The sequence below is a fragment of the Macrobrachium nipponense genome, chromosome 9, assembly GCF_015104395.2.
Source record: "Macrobrachium nipponense isolate FS-2020 chromosome 9, ASM1510439v2, whole genome shotgun sequence".
Taxonomy (NCBI): Eukaryota; Metazoa; Arthropoda; class Malacostraca; order Decapoda; family Palaemonidae; genus Macrobrachium; species Macrobrachium nipponense.
In genome coordinates, this window is record NC_061110.1 from 23,108,723 (window position 1) to 23,126,158 (window position 17,436).

Here is a 17,436-nt window from a genome sequence, read left to right on the forward strand (position 1 = left end):
GTCTCTTTGTGTCGAGTTGGGCATTCGTGTCAACTTCGACAAGTCCAATCTAATCCCTTGCCAGATCATGACTTATCTGGGGATTGTTTTGAATTCCCAGATTTTGAGGGCTTCTCCCGCTCAGAAACGGATAGACAAGCTTCTGAGTCTGATCGAAAAATTTTTGTCCTCCGTAAAACGCAGTCCAGTTTCTCTTTGGAGGTCTCTCCTGGGCCATTTGTCATCCCTCATCCAACTGGTTCCCGGAGGTCGTCTCAGAATGAGGTCCCTTCAGTCGACACTTCGCCAGTCATGGGATTTCGTGTCCGAGGACACGATAGTCGCCTCTTCTCCACAATGTCGGAAGGATCTCCGTTGGTGGATGCAAGTTCACCGCCTCAAGTCAGGGATATCTCTTCTTTCGGTTCCTCCGGACCTAATGTTTTTGGTCAGACGCCTCGGATCAAGGTTGGGGCGCACACCTGGGCTCCGAAGCCGCTTCGGGCCTTTGGTTAGAGGAGGAGAGGATCATGTCAATAAATTGGAGGGAACTGAGGGCAGTGTACCTAGGCCTTCTTTCATTTCAGGAACAACTGTTGGAGTCGGTTGGTCGCGATCTTTGTCGACAACACCACAGCAGTCTCGGTACTTGAGAAACCAAGGCGGCACACAGTCGGATCTTCTCACTCAAGAGCCCGATCAATCCTGTGTTGGGCAGAAGACAGGGGGATTACGTTGGTCCCTCAGTTTATCCTGGGCCATCACAACGTCTTAGCAGACGCCTTGTCGAGACCGAACGAAGTTCAAGGGTCGGAGTGGACACTTTGCCAGGGAAGTCTTTGACAGCCTCAGGAAGAAATGGCCCGTCACAGTCGATCTGTTTTGCCACCCCACTGAATTTTTCGGTGCCAGATATTCTTCGCCCCTTATCAGACTCCTCAGAGTGCCGGGACAGACTCTCTTTTGCAGGACTGGGAGGACTTCAAGCCTATGCTTTTCCTCCGTTCTCTCTGGTGAGGTCAGTCCTCAACAAAGTGAGGGCAACCAAGCGTCTGGATCTCACCTTGATCGCCCCCTTCTGGCCACAGAAGGAGTGTGGTTTCCCGACCTTCTGGAAGCACTGGTGGAACCCCCCATTCGCCTGCCACAGAGACTAGATCTTCTCAAACAACCCCATTTTCATCGGTTCCATCAGAGGCTCCACATGCTTCATCTTCATGCCTGGAGACTGTCAGGAGGTTCTCCAAGCACGAAGGGTTCTCCTCCTGAGTGGCGCGACAGTTGGCTCTTGCCAGACAGCAATCAACCAGAGTAATTTATCAGGCCAAATGGTCGTTTTACAGAGGTTGGTGTAAGTCTCAAGGACATTCAATTTCTAGACCTTCCTTACTGAAAGTAGCGGAGTTTTTAGTTCATTTACATCATGACAGGGCCCTGTCACCTTCGTGCATTAAGGGTTATAGGTCTATGCTTTCCTATGTTTTTAAGGCAAGGCTCCCTGAGATCTCTTCATCTTATGTCATTAGAGATTTACTTCGATCTTGTCCCTATCTCGACCCAGGCCACAGTGTTCGCCTCCGACATGGGACGTTAACAAAGTCCTTCAAGCCTTAAGGTTCCCTCCGTTTGAGCTCTGAATTCTGCCAAATTTAGGACCTCTCTTCTAAGACACTCTTCCTTGTCTCACTGGCTACAGCCAAGATGGGTGGGTGAACTGCAAGCACTCTCTTTTCTGGTTGCCAGATCTGGACAAGACATGATTTTGTCATACCTTCCTGAATTTGTCGCAAAGACTGAATCGTCTGATAATCCCATTCCCAGGTCTTTCGTACTGAAGTCGCTGGTCGACTTTGTTGGTAATTTAAATGAGGAATTAGTTCTTTGCCCTGTTAGGGCGCTCTCATGTTATTTACGCCGCACGAAGGACATTCAGGGTCGTCCCCGTCATCTGTTTGTTTCACCCCGAAATGTCAAGAGACCTATTTCAAAGAATGGTGTACCTTTTTTCTCAGAGATCTGATCGTTTAAAACTGGTGGTTCGGCTGCTGGGGAAGACCAGACGCCGAGAGCACACAGTATTAGAGCAGTTGCTACATCAGTAGCTTTTATGAAGAATGTCTCAGTCGCCAAGGTGCTTGAGCCGGCGACTTGGCGGTCTAACTTCTGTTTTTGCCTCTTTTTACTTGAGGGATATTTCTCTAGTTCTAGGCGAGCTTCGTTCTTTGGGCCCGTTGGTGATGGCAGGACAGGTCGTCAGACAGGAGAATTAGGTAGTCTTCCTGTTTTACGTTTGGTTGCTACCTGTATATTATTCATTAATTTTTGTTTTGTTGTATATATTTTTTGTTTTTGTATTATAACCCATGGCAGTTTTTGACGTAGTTATAATGGGAATTAGGCAGTTTGGTATTTAGGTGTTGTTGATGACAAGGACTGACTGCTTGGCAAACTCATGCTGCTTCCAATTGTCAGTGTGAAATGGTTCCAGCCACTGGGTTGTCGGCACTGGCGACTACGCTTCTCCAGAGTCGATGCTGACCTAGGACTAGCCACTGGTTCGCTTGTCTGACGACTCCTGCTTCTTCCACTGTCCTGGAGGCAGGGAATTAGTCGATGGATCGTCTTGCTGTCATCTGGTGACTCGCTCACCATCTACTTTTTGTCTCACCTGTTTTCTCAGAGTCAGACACTCGTGTGAGATCAGGCGACATTTATAGCCCTGAGTTTTCTTGTTGACGAAGTCGTTGCGTTGATACACCCCCGATGATCGTGTAACATGAGACCAGGTTGGACTGTCAGGCATTCGTCCTAAGGGACTGAATCGCCTTTTTGCTCCGCGCTCCTTTCTCTTGACACCAGAAAGCTCGAGTTAGGAGTTGCTCATGAGCCGATTCGTTGCTGGCGACGTTGGGTTGCGTTGATACACCCCCAAAGGTTTGCTTAGCTTTGAATCGCCCAGACAGTCCAGACACTCATCCTTTAGGAAAGAATAGTGCTTGATAGTCCTTCAGGGTGCAGCCTTGCTGTCCGCAATTCATCTGACTGGTCACCTGGTCGGTCACCTGACTTTAGTACAGACGGACTGACTATGCACTTACTCCTTGTCCTGTGCTACCGCAGTTTGGTGGCATTATGGTAGGAGACTTTGTTAGTATCTTTGACCTTGGGTTGAGTTTTGACTGCCTATGATATATATTTTCTTTGTTTGTTTTCTCCTATTCTGTCCGAAGGGGAAATTGTATTCAGTATTTCCTCCTCCTTTTCAATGTGGTTAATCGGGCTAGATAAATTATATTAAGGTAATGTTTATTAATATGGAATTTTTATTCTAAAATTAATATTAATAATACTTACCTGTATAATTTATCTAGTCCCACCCATCCTACCCCAGAATCTGCCTATCACAACTGATTTGAGGGAAGTTTTCGTATCTGTCAACGACAGTGTTGCCAACTGGCGGACAGAATAGAGGTAACAGGGTTGCCAATGTGGTAAATTTTGGTGCGGTTTTTGGGGATTTAGGGCTAGATAAATTATACAGGTAAATATTATTAATATTAATTTTAGAATAAAAATTCCATTTTCCTCAGGCGAGGCCTAAAGAGCAGAAGCAGCCTCCGCCTCGTTGTATTACAGAAGGGATTTTTCTTGACGGTCCTTCCCGGTCACGGGAATTTTTACGTTTTCCCTTTACCCAGAGGTTCGCGAAGAGTGAGGGCGGACGTTGCCCGCTAAACTTTCGAAGGTGATCGGGGAAGGGAAGAGGAAGCTCTCTTCTCTTCTACGACACCGGAGAGGAGTTTACTAGGTGGCGGATGATTCTTCATTCTCTCGACCCCCCAACCAAAGCCAAATCCTGATTTTGTCCGACTTTCAAGTCAACCCTTGCCTTCTAAGGCTTCGGTCTCTGTCTCAATTGAAGATTTTATTGCTATGGAGTCTGTTATGAGTCTCTTTACAAGAAGCTCAATCCTTCAATATGTGGGTCCTCGGAGGGCTTTTAATGTATATCAAGGACTCCGGGTTTGTTCCTCCTGATGCTCCTCTTTTGAGAAATTCTGCTCATCCATTTCTATCGCTTCTGTACATCAGAATGAGCTTGCTGCTTAACAATGCAGGCCATTCTTGTTTCTCTAAGGCGTAACCTGTATTTGTCGCAGTTACCCTCCTCTGTATCGGAGATTCAGAGAACCCGTCTATTGTCCTCTTCTCCTTTTGGCGATTTCCTTTTCAATATTTCTGTGCTTTCTGAGGTTTTGAAGGAACATCAAGGTGATGCCTCTTCCCAAGCTCACTGGGCCTTATCAAGACTTTTTCCTCTGGTCTTCCTCCCGTTCCTTCAATGAGTAAGCGTAAGTTTAGGACCAGATCTGTACCTCTGCTCCAGCCCAACAACCTCCTTCTGGGTCTTTTTCCAGAGTACATCTCAGGTTGCTGGTGCCTCTACTTCATCCTCTGGTGCTCACCCTTTGAAACGCAGGAGAGGTTCTTGGCTGGGCTCTAAGGGCAGAGAAAGAGCTCAACCTCCAGGAGGACCTTCTTCTCTTCTTCTTCTTCTTCCTTGTCTCTACGTAAGAATTTTCGGAAGTAGGAGTCATCACCTCGCCTGGAGACCGCAGTAGGAGCTTGTCTCTCCCTGCCATTTGGTCAGCTTGGCAGGGAGAGCGGTGGATGCTTGGGTGGTGGAGGTCCTGAAGGAAGGTTACAGATCCCTTTTGTTTCCAGACCTCCACTTTCTCAATCGTCCTCTTGAGTTCAGCAGTTATTTCCCCTCACTCAATCAGGGGTCAAGCCTTGTTGAGAAGGAGCTTTCGGCCCTCTTGGAGAAGGATGCCATAGAGCGAGCTCCTCCTTCTCCCGGGTTTTACTCTCGGATGTTTGTAGTTCTAAAGGCTCGGTGCCTGGCGGCCCCGCCCCATCTAGATCTTTCAGTTTTGAACAAGTTCATTCTAAAGTCCAAGTCAGGATGGAGACGGTCCAGACTGTTCTTTCATCCGTTCAGGAGGGGGGGTGGGGGGGACTGGATGATTTCCATCGATCTGCAGGATGCTTATCTGCAAATCCCCATCCATCCAAGAAGCAGACCTTACCTTCGGTTTTTTTTTCACGGACTCGGGAGTTTTCCAGTTCAAGACCCTTTGTTTCGGCTCACCACTGCTCCACAGGTCTTTTCTCGGGTGATGGCTCCTGTTTCAGCTATTCTGCATCAGTTAAATGTAAGGATGCTTCGTATCTGGACGATTGGCTAGTCCATGGCCGAATCTCTAGAGAAATGTCTCCGGTCGAGGGAGATAGTTCTGTCTCTTTTGTGTCGAGTTGGGCATTCGTGTCAACTTCGACAAGTCCAATCTAATCCCTTGCCAGATCATGACTTATCTGGGGATTGTTTTGAATTCCCAGATTTTGAGGGCTTCTCCCGCTCAGAAACGGATAGACAAGCTTCTGAGTCTGATCGAAGAATTTTTGTCCTCCGTAAACGCAGCCAGTTTCTCTTTGAGGTCTCTCCTGGGCCATTTGTCATCCCTCATCCAACGTTCGGTTTCCCGGAGGTCGTCTCAGAATGAGTCCCTTCAGTCGACACTTCGCAGTCATGGGATGTCGTGTCCGAGGACACGATAGTCGCCTCTTCTCTCCACAATGTCGGAAGGATCTCCGTTGGTGGATGCAAGTTCACCGCCTCAAGTCAGGGACATCTCTTCTTTCGGTTTCCTCCGGACCTAATGTTTTGGTCAGACGCCTCGGATCAAGGTTGGGGCGCACACCTGGCTCCGAAGCCCGCTTCGGGCCTTTGGTTAGAGGAGGAGAGATCTGTCAATAAATTGGAGGGAACTTGAGGGCAGTGTACCTAGGCCTTCTTTCATTTCAGGAACAACTGTTGGAGTCGGTTGTCGCGATCTTTGTCGACAACACCACAGCAGTCTCGTACTTGAGAACCAAGGCGACACACAGTCGGATCTTCTCACTCAAGAAGCCCGATCAATCCTGTGTTGGGCAGAAGACAGGGGGATTACGTTGGTCCCTCAGTTTATCCTGGGCCATCGCAACGTCTTAGCAGAACGCCTTGTCGAGACCGAACGAAGTTCAAGGGTCGGAGTGGACACTTTGCAGGAAGTCTTTGACAGCCTCAGGAAGAAATGGCCCGTCACAGTCGATCTGGTTTGCCACCCCACTGAATTTTCGGTGCCAGAATATTCTTCGCCCCTTACCAGACTCCTCAGAGTGCCGGGACAGACTCTCTTTTGCAGGACTGGGAGGGACTTCAAGCCTATGCTTTTCTCCGTTCTCTCTGGTGAGGTCAGTCCTCAACAAAGTGAGGGCAACCAAGCGTCTGGATCTCACCTTGATCGCCCCCTTCTGCCACAGAAGGAGTGGTTTCCCGACCTTCTGGAAGCACTGGTGGAACCCCCATTCGCCTGCCACAGAGACCAGATCTTCTCAACAACCCCATTTTCATCGGTTCCATCAGAGGTCCACATGCTTCATCTTCATGCCTGGAGACTGTCAGGTAGGTTCTCCAAGCACGAATGGTTCTCCTCCAGAGTGGCGCGACAGTTTGGCTCTTGCCAGACGGCAATCACCAGAGTAAATTATCAGGCTAAATGGTCGGTTTACAGACGTTGGTGTAAGTCTCAAGGACATTCATTTCTAGACCTGAATTCTGCCAAATTTAGGGACCTCTCTTCTAAGACACTCTTCCTTGTCTCACTGGCTACAGCCAAGAGGGTGGGTGAACTGCAAGCACTCTCTTTTCTGGTTTGCCAGATCTGGACAAGACATGATTTTGTCATACCTTCCTGAATTTGTCGCAAAGACTGAATCGTCTGATAATCCCATTCCCAGGTCTTTTTCGTACTGAAGTCGCTGGTCGACTTTGTTGGTAATTTAAATGTGGAATTAGTTCTTTGCCCCGTTAGGGCGCTCTCATGCTATTTACGCCGCACGAAGGACATTCAGGGTCGTCCCCGTCATCTGTTTGTTTCACCCCGAAATGTCAAGAGACCTATTTCAAAGAATGGTGTATCCTTTTTTCTCAGAGATCTGATCGTTAAACTGCTGGTTCGGCTGCTGGTGAAGACCAGACACCGAGAGCACACAGTATTAGAGCAGTTGCTACATCAGTAGCTTTTATGAAGAACGTCTCAGTCGCCAAGATGCTTGAGGCGGCGACTTGGCGTTCTAATTCTGTTTTTGCCTCTTTTTACTTGAGGGATATTTCTCTAGTTCTAGGCGACCTTCGTTCTTTGGGCCCGTTGGTTGGATGGATGGCAGGACAGGTCGTCAGACAGGAGAATTAGGTAGTCTTCCATGTATTACGTTTGGTTGCTACCTGTATATTCATTCATTAAGTTTTTGTTTGTTGTATATGATTTGTTTTTGTTTTTGTATTATAACCCATGGCAGTTTTTGACGTAGTTATAATGGGAATTAGGCAGTTTGGTATTTAGGTGTTTTTGATGACAGGGACTGACTGCTTGGCAACTCATGCTGCTTCCATTGTCAGTGTGAAATGGTTCCAGCCACTGGGTTGTCGGCACTGGCGACTACGCTTCTCCCAGAGTCGATGCTGACCTAGGACTAGCCACTGGTTCGCTTGTCCTGACGACTCCTGCTTCTTCCACTGTCCTGGACAGGGAATTAGTCAATGGATCGTCTGCTGTCATCTGGTGAGATCAGGCGACATTTAGTAGCCCTGAGTTTTCTTGTTGACGAAGTCGGCTTGCGTTGATACACCCCCGATGATCGTGTAACATGAGACCAGGTTGGACTGTCAGGCATTCGTCCTAAGGGACTGAATCGCCTTTTTGCTCCGCGCTCCTTTCTCTTGGCACCAGAAAGCTCGAGTTAAGAGTTTGCTCATGAGCCGATTCGTTGCTGGCGACGTCGGGTTTTGCGTTGATACACCCCCAAGGTTTGCTTAGCTTTGAATCGCCCAGACAGTCCAGACACTCATGCCTTTAGGGAAAGAATAGTGCTTGATAGTCTTCAGGGTGCAGCTTGCTGTCCGCAATTTGTCTAACTGGTCACCTGGTCGGTCACCTGACTTTAGTACAGACGGACTGACTATGCACTTACTCCTTGTCCTGTGCTACCACAGTTTGGTGGCATTATGGTAGGAGACTTTGAGTTGTTAGTATCTTAGAACTTGGGTTGAGTTTTGACTGCCTATGATATATATTTCTTTGTTTGTTTTCTCCTATTCTGTCCGAAGGGGAAATTGTATTCAGATTCCCTCCTCCTTTTCAATGTGGTTTAATCGTGGGGCTAGATAAATTATATTAAGGTAATGTTTATTTTAATTAATTGGAATTTTTTATTCTAAATTAAAATTAATTAATTAAAATACTTACCTGTATAATTTATCTAGTCCCCGCCCCCAATCCTAACCCCACGATCTGCCCTATCACAACTGATTTGAGGGAAGGGGTTTTTGTATCTGCTCAACGACAGTGTTGCCAACTGGGCGGATCAGAATAGGAGGTAACAGGGTTTTGCCAATTGTGGTAAATTTTGTGGCGGTTTTTGGGGATTTAGGGCTAGATAGAAACTTTATCCAGGTAAGTAATTATTAATAATTTAAATTTTATGAATAAAAATTCCCCAGTTTTTCATAACTAACAAACTTGAGGTCTAAACATTACGGGACATAAATACTTAGGCGCCAATCTTTGGACAACCGGTAAAGTGTTAAAAATTGTGTACGCGAAGGGACTATTGGACAGTCTGTGGCTTGGTCATGAGTCCATGTGGTAGCCACCCACTTTACCTTTTTACCCCTCTTTAAAACTTTTTAGTTTATTGCTTCCAACCCAGGTTGTTGTTAGAGGGTTGGATAGAGGGGGCCCTTTGGGTATTGTTAAGGTGTTAGGCCGATCAGGTTTTGTTAGTGTTATGAAAAATATAAATTGATTAAAAATTTGTCGTTTGTTCATATACAAAATAACGCCCTTTGGTCTTAAACATTAGATATTAGACCTTACTCTTGGTGGGAGGGCAGTAGAAGTACCTGTTTGACACCCCAACTGGGAGTTTTGCCACCTTTTTGATCAGTTTTTTTTCTGGACTAAGCAGTATTCTACAAAACGAACTGAACCAGTATTTGAGAATCTAAGAAATGTTATATGAAGATCATAGTCAGACATTCTGGGGTTTTCTGCACCAATGTCATAGTTCATTGCCTCTGAGGAAGATAAAATGTCATGTTCTTTCGCTAACAAACGCCATGTTAATTCACGAAATGTAGAATTTGTTATCATTCCTCTCCCCCTTGCTACAAAGAGAGGGAAATGGTCCTTGGCTTACTGATAGGTATCTTACACTGATAGAATAACTCTAACCAGTATGGGGTACCTTCACTCACCTGTATCCTTGTCCGGTTCCAGCTTATGATGGTACTCTTTCTTCAACTGCCCTAGAGTAAAGAAGAAGGGAAAGAAATTTGAAAAGGAAAGAGACCAGTTTACTGCTTATCCATTTTTCACGCCCATGTTTCACATTCATAACTCCGTCTGGATGAGCGACACAATTTTGTTGTTAGCAGGCCCAAACCAAAGGCCCCAAGGAAAATGTTGTCCAAGGACCTCTGGGGCTAACGTCATATTTTATGTACAGGAAAATTTAGAAAGTGGTTTGGTCGATAACAAGTGAACCAACTCTCAAATTTCAATGAACAAACAGAATGCCTTTCTGAAATTGCTTCAGTATGATTTCATTCCTCTACCAGTCCACAATTTCTTGCCTTCCTGCCGTCATCAGAACCCTCCGCTTGTTTTCTGATGAATAAGAAACCGTTTTCTGGCACCTTCTTTGCCTGACTTCGAACTGTCTCAACAAAAAGTCCTTTGTCAAACATGGTTTCGAAGAAGTACAAAAGGTTTCCTGGAACAGAACCTTCCCATTTTAAATGTCCATGAACATGCAAATGGTTCGATACAGTCACGAAACAAACCGTTCACGATCCATTTTAAACAGATATGTTCTTAATTGCCAATGAAAGGCAATTGCAGGTCAGTCCTTAGGTTCCACCAATGGGGGTTCCGTTCCTTGAGACAACTTGTTTTTAAGCCGAAAATCGTTTGTAAGGCCGAACTAATCGGTCCAAAAATCCTAATAAAACCTTACTTTTAATGCTTTGGGTGCATTACAAAAACCTATGTAAGAAAACTGCATTCTTATTGCATTTTTTATTTTTTAAAAAAATAAAAAAAACCTTCAAATATTGATTATTTTGGGGGAATTTTTGGTGTCATATTTCTTCTGCCAGATCAAGCGTTGTAGGCGCCGTAAACCCTTGGAATGCTCGTAAGCCAACCCTGTCCCTTTGTAACCTTGGACTGCCTGTATTTCTCTGATGACCTTCCTCTATGTATGAACCCAAATTTGTTTTAACAGCTTGACCACCAAGGTAGTAGGATTTGACTAAACACCGTCCAAATTAATAAAAATCAATGGAAATGTTTCTGACCACGTCATTCCTCCGTTTGGCTTTGTGTTCCCCTAACAAATCTACCACATTTGACGTTTCTAGGTGACAGTTAGTTCCTTTCGATAACCATGGAGTACGTTACTTTGACAAGTTCCAAGCCGGCCCTCCTGAGGTCCCCTAACCAACCCCAAACCCAAGTCGTACTGAGGCGTGAACTAAAAAGAAGAGGCAGAGCTGGTCCATCATTGCACCTTGTAATATAATTGGCACAATTAATCCTAGATTCTGGGGCAAATTGGTAAACGTAGTTGTTCACCCAACTACGTTTTGAATCGACATAAGAAAAAAAACCTGGTTATTGAGTAACTCCCACTATACAGGCGGGTCCCCCGGGTTTACGACGTGGGGGTTCCGTTTCTTGAGACCGCTTGTAAAAGCCAGTCAAATCATCATGGGGGGGGGGTAAGCCGAGAACATCGTCAAAAATCCTTAGAAAACTCCATACTTTTAATGCTTTGGGTGCATTGAAAACCTAATTGGTAAACTGCATTTCTTATAGCCATTATTTATCCATAAAAAAAACCTTCAAATAAATTTGATTATTTTTGGCATTTTTGGTGTCATATTTCATCTCCCGACATGAGCGGTTGTAGGCGTCGTAACCCTGGAAATAAACGTCTATTGACAACGCGTCCGTTTAAACCTCGGAACGTCGTAAGCCGACAACCGGTCGAAAAAGAAATAAACCCGGGGACTGCCTGTACTAAGGTCAGAGGGAAACAGTTTTCCCCGGTTCAGTTTTTCCTGTCAATCTGACCTGACGTTATGGGCTTCAGTAGTACTCCAGTTGAGTCCATTTCTGATAAGAAGAGTATGTTTTTTCCACATAGTAGATCAAGAGTTTATGTGCACCAGTCGGTTTCAATGCTCTTGAGTTATCTTGAATATTACTCGGCATGAAGTGATACTTTCCACGTACTGGGATGACCCAATCACCAGTCAAATTTGTAACCCTTCCCCATCCCCTTTCTCACCATACCAGGTAAAGCTACCGGAGAGAACGTTTCCTTTGGTTCTGACAACAACGCTCCACAAGATCTTTGTCTACTGACAGAATGCCTTTAATTGGACAAAAAACCCAAAACCTTCCTCTATAAAGGCAGTCACAGCTGAAGGCTAATTTTGTATATGTTGAGACGAAGAACTCCTGAAGTTGTGATACATCAGGAAGCTGGATGCTCTGCACCCCAAAATCTTAAAACTGTTAGTTTTGAAAAAAGGGATACTGGGCACAACCTCCAGAACCTGAGATATTAATTCCTACCTATATGGGGTACCTTCTTATTCCCACAATGAACCTGGTAGAGAAAGATTGTGCTTAAATACAAACCTTATCAGTCACCTTAAATCTTGGGTCCTCCTAAAATTACTGGAACCCTTTTCCCCTTTTTTATTTTTTTTTTTAATTTTTTTGTTTTTCCTTCCCCTGTTCAGGATATGGTTGGAAACAGGGTAGAAACAGAGGGGTTTTGCAAATAACCCCAGGTTTGTTCCAGTATCCCAAATGGAATCCTCAGACCTGCTTGAAGAGCGAGAAAGCCCTGTAGCAGGCAGGTCTTTAGTAGAGGTCTTCAAGTATACATACGATATAGGAAACGCCTCCCAAAGGAAAATGTTTCCTATGATAATATTTTTCCTACTTAGACACATCCTAAGTTATCCTACTGTCCAAGGAATTAACATGTTAACCAGGACAGGGCTCATTTCGTTGCATAAGGCATGTTACTTTCCAACCGCCCAAAACACTCCTATGCAGTGATCTTTGACCGAATGTACGGACATACCTATGTTCAATATGTTTACTTTCAAAAGAGAAACCAATATGACTAGCCAGAAAACCACCATGGTTTTGCTATTTCTCGAGCCAACCTAGAACAGAATCGTAAAACCAACATTAACTTGAACCCAACCTTAAAAATCAAACTCTTGAAGATGGACAAATTCTCAATCCTTGCCTTTTCCAGAACTCCATGAAGTTTAATGACTTGCTTCAGTCAACTGAAACTTCGAACCCACTATGCTAGGTTCATGATTTCAATACTTAGAAACTAAGCCAGGATTGAAGGAAGAGCTCCTTTGAAGGTGCTAGGTTAGTCTAGCTAACCAACGCCACTTAGACTATGGCTAAGTAGGTATTGGTCAAGGTTCGAAACCGGTTTAACTATTTTCAAGTTGGCATGGACTTAATTTTGCCTCTAAGAAAACCCTACGTTTTGTTTGTAAACTTTAGATTTATGTGGGTATTTACCTGTCCTTGTATAGACCATTTTTCATAAATAATTGTGGAAAATTCCGTTATATCCATCCTTTTATATCAAGACTGGATCATGACCCATTTTTGAGGTCAGGTCCTCCCACTCGTACCGATTTACAATTGTTTACTGGGGGTCAGTTTCTGTCTAAATTCTTGGGCTTTTGCGTTGGCTTCCCTTTTGGGCCTATAAAAAGAGGATGGAGTAAGGTGTTGGTTTTACAAGATTTCACTTAAAGGTAACAGGATGCTCACTAGTCAATGGTGTCCAGTCCTTTCATCCCAATTTATAATGTAACATTGAGGAATAGGTGGGTTTTTGGTATAAATCCTTTTTTCCTTTTTCTATGTCTAATGGTGGTTTTCTTCTTGGTTACCAGTTGCAGTGCATATATCGTGCTGGTGAGGCAGTCTTTAAAGTCAGGAACAATTATTTCAACAATATCTATTTTGAAGGATGTCCTTAACCTAAGGAAGCAACACGTAAAAATGGTAAGAGATTCATTGCTTTTACAATCTTTCAGATTTAGACCTGGCAGTAGCCTCTCTCATTCTCACTTCAATTGGCTTCAGAGGAAACCCTGCCTTGCATATTTTTGAGTTATTTGTAAGACTCTAAAACCATGGTAATCAACTCATATCAGATATGAAGCCAATAAAAACAGTTCGGTGCTTTTTGCATTTAACCTTACAAATTTGTGAAATATCAATGTTGAAAACAAGTTCATCCTCATGTATTAAATTCATAGCCTGCTTGGGATTATAAAATTTCAACTTGCAGGAACCTGGACAAAATTGGAGTTGTTTTGAGTTCCTTAGTAATGGGCATAACCAAACTTGTAAAAAAGAATGACTAAAATTAAACAATAAGTTGTTTTTCAAGATGAGTATGGTCCCAATACATAGCAGTCCCTTTAAGGTAGTCAAGGGGTGTGAACAATTCATGGGGGAAGACGTATATAAGGCTAACCCATAATTCCAAATTGAACAAACCTGTGAAATATTGGAACTATGTGGTTGGAAAAGGATAGACCGTTGGTTGGAAATTCTGACTAGGGAAAATGTGGAGGAAATTTTGCATTCAGGAGGTAATGTACCATGGCTACAAAAAACACATGGTAGTCATAATGACAATATAGATGCTGGTGGAATGGTATTGAGACCGAAAGAACAGAGCCAGACAAATGCAAGATGAAAAACACAAATAGCTGGAAGATGTAACAGGAGTTTTTGGCTTAATGAAATAGAAAAGAAATTTGGTTCCGACACGGCCCCCAATACAAAACGACCTTCGGATCCTTTTACAATATGGAAGGTACTAAGCGGCAGCTTGGATAAGGTTCGTAAGCTTTCGAACAAGGGTTCCGGTAGGTTAACTGCTTGTCCGACAGGGTCCGCGCGATTGCTTAGCGCGGGGGGGGACTGTGAGGTAACCAAACAAATCACTTATTGCTTTCGTTCCCCCCCCACCTTTCCACCAGCCCCCCCCCACCCAACCCCCGCCCCCGGCCTCCTGGCGTGTGGACGTTGTAGCATCGCTCTCTTGCGCCCGCTTACATCGTCGTTTGCTTTTCGCATGAATTGTGTTTTTGCTTTTTTCTATGTATCTAGTTGTAAACTGAATTGTAACGTACAATCATTTCATTGAAATTCAATTGTGAATTAAAGGATCTTGGTTCCCAATCGGGCCCTCCCCGATTACCCGAGTGGTACCGGAACTGAAGGGTCGTAAATGCGGGAATTCATTTTCCCAAGAATGATCCTCTGGATTGGGTAATGCTCAGGATGCCAGAGGGCGGGATGCACTCGCTCCGAGCGTATAATTGGGTTGGAAATGGTGGTTAGATGAAAATCGTAAGTAGTGCTGCTTTTCATTTATTTTATGTTTTTTGACCTGTTATACCCCGCATTGCCGAACGAAATGCCGCTCGACACGGGAACTTATTTCCAGTATGAAAGTGGAAATCGCAAGTACAGTATTTCTTTTTTTCATTTTCATAGTTATTATTTTGTTTTAATTGGTAGCAATACGTCAGTTTTTGGATCAGTTTTCCGAGCTTACCCTGGATATTGATCCTTTCCCCCTTTGGTAATTTTTGAATGAATGTGAAATTAGCCCAAGTGCAAGTTCTTTTTTCATTTTCATTCTTTTATTGAGGATTGCATTGTTGACTGTGGGATCAATGTTTCCGCTATTTCACGGGTAAATTGATCCTTCCCCTTTTTTATTTGTTTGGAAGTGAAACGCCAAGCGCAGTAGTCTTTTCATTTTCATATATTCGTTGATTGCATCAACTTCATTATGGATCAACGGTGGGTTCCAGAAATCCTTGATCCATAACGGGTAAGGAATGGAAACCTTTTACCACCTTGGCGCTCGGTGCCGAGGGTCGCGAATGCGCTCGAATCCGAGCCCTTATTTCTTTGTGCAAAGTTGAAATTTTTTCATTTTGTTCCTTATTAGTTGATTGCATCAATAGTTATTTTGGTTCAAGTTCCGCTCAGTCCAGGGAATTGATTTCCTTATGCCTTGTATTCGTTGGCCGATGGCACGATAGCTAGGGCTCTTTAATTGTGTTGTTTGGATTACATGGGTTCCATTCTGGGGTGGGGAACGGGGGGGGGGCACGGACCCCCCCCCCGCTCAGTTTCCCACCCTAGATGGCTTCTTCCCCTTAGGGGGGGGGGGGAGGTTTATCGGCGTTCTTCTCCTCGCCCGAAGTCCGTCGAGACGGCCGGGGGTAGGGTGGGGCGCTCGGTGCCCGATGTATCAATTGTACTTAGGGGTCTTTCCACTCGTTCGGGAGAGGGATCAAACCCCCGCACGAGGGGATTTTCCCCCCCACCCAATTCAATCCTACTACTATTATTTGCCCGCATGGGTTGCTTACTGCCACGAGAGTGGACCTTGGTGAGGTATGTGGGGGCGTCCTTCCCAATTGCAGAGCCGGGCTGGTGGTTTCCCAGGGGGGGCTTTTTTTGGGGGGGGGGGCCCCGGTTCTATGTAATGGGCCTACTGCGGTCACCCATGGATTGGTTGGTTACCCACGCAACCATGGGTGACGAGACGTTCCCTCCTCACCTTGGTGTACTTAACTCCGCCTCACGTGGTTAACAGTCCTTGCCTACAGCCCTGCTGTGAAAGTGCCGTTTCGCCGTACCAGAGAGGGGGGCCGTGGCCCGCCGCCGGCTTCGTGGTTTGCCGAGCTGTGCCATGCGGACCACTACCCTTTGGGGTGTGTTCCGCCCTGGCCCTAGAGTAGCCCGCCCCTGGAACCTCCGCCGGCCTTACCAGGAATGTTGCTGGCTGCTTGCTCCACCCCTTCCTGTGTTTCCTTTCCCGGTGCTTGCCTGCCGTGACCCTGCCCGATTTCTTCCCTGTTCCTGCCTGCCGTTGCTTTGCGCTGCTGTTTTCCTGCCGTTGCTGTGCTGGCTGTTGTCCCTACCCGGTTTACCGAAGATGATGTGCTGGCCGTGGACTGCTGTTTTCCTGAGAATGCTCCATACCTGCTGATGTTCGTCCCTGTTTTCGTGGTGGTACTACCCCTAGACTTTGGTCTGTCTGTACAAGGTTGCGTCCGGGCCCCTGTAGCTTCGCTACAGCAGCCAGCCCCGGTCTTCCGCCCTGGATAGCAGATCTTAACGTCTTGTCCTTGAGGAAGCCTTGACGAAGAAGAAGGAGGGGAAGGTTGGTCCGTGGTTCGTCGTCTTCAGCTTCTTCAATCGTCGTCGGCCCGCCACCGCCTTCCGCCCCTTTCGGACTTCTTAAGGCTTTGACAGCCGATGGAAGAAGAAGGATCAAGCCTCCTCCCCTCCTAAGACGGCTTCCTCTGGGAGGCTTCTCGGGACCCGTCTCACCTCGGTGGGACGGGAGGGTTCCTTCCCGCTGGGGTCCCTCCCTGCTCCTCCTTCGGGAGCGTGGGGCCCGTCTCTTTCTTGCCGCAAGGAAGAAGACTACGGGACCAAGGGGTTAGGGGTCCGGCCTTAACCAACCCGGTTACTTCCTCTGCCTGGTGTCAGTGGTTTCTGCCACTGCCATCAGGGTCCTCCGTCCTCAGGCCGCCCGTTCGCGGGAGGTACCGAGGGTGTACGGTCGCCATACCAGCGACCGTGTCAGCCAAGGAACCAACGACCTCTGAGTTCCGCTCAGTCGTCAGGTTCCACGGCACGGGGCCGGAAAGGACTGGGTGACAGCCGCTCATGCTACTCTCCAACCAGGACTCCAGCTCTCACCTCTCGCGGTGAACAGCTGGCTACCCGGGTACGTGACGGTCCACGGACCGACACGGGTCTGGAGGCTGGGTAAGAGGTCCGCCTGCCCCGTTCCGCCGGTGCCAAGCCACGGGCTGGACAACCAGCGACGTGAACGTGCCGTGAGGACAAGCACCGGTCCTCACTGCGACAGTGAGACCCTGGCAGGTCGCCTGACCTGTCGCTCTCCCACAGAGAGCGATCGGGTACGGCAACCGCCATCCCGAGCTACTTCTGACAACTGCGAGATCAGTGCCTCGCTGTGCTCAAAGGTCCCAGCCCGTTCTCCCACAGGCGAGACGGTTTCGACCAGGACGGGCCCTGCAGCTCGAATCGTCACCGCGGGTTTGAACATCCGCCTTGCAGCCCTCCAAGGCCTGCTGGTGCCTGCCTAGCCGGAGACGACGGGGAACCGTCCAGGTCCCTGCCTCTCCCGTACCTTGCGAACCCTCCATCGGGTTACACCCGTGAG

General features: G+C 46.4%; 1 protein-coding gene across 1 annotated transcript in view; it reads left to right on the plus strand.

The window, feature by feature from the left end:
* LOC135218031 (Bardet-Biedl syndrome 7 protein homolog) overlaps positions 1-17,436 on the plus strand; it is a 197,305-nt gene that overhangs the window by 160,281 nt on the left and 19,588 nt on the right. The window contains 2 exon segments of the mRNA XM_064254176.1: positions 13,094-13,141; positions 13,143-13,196. Of these exon segments, the coding sequence (XP_064110246.1) occupies positions 13,094-13,141; positions 13,143-13,196 (102 nt within the window).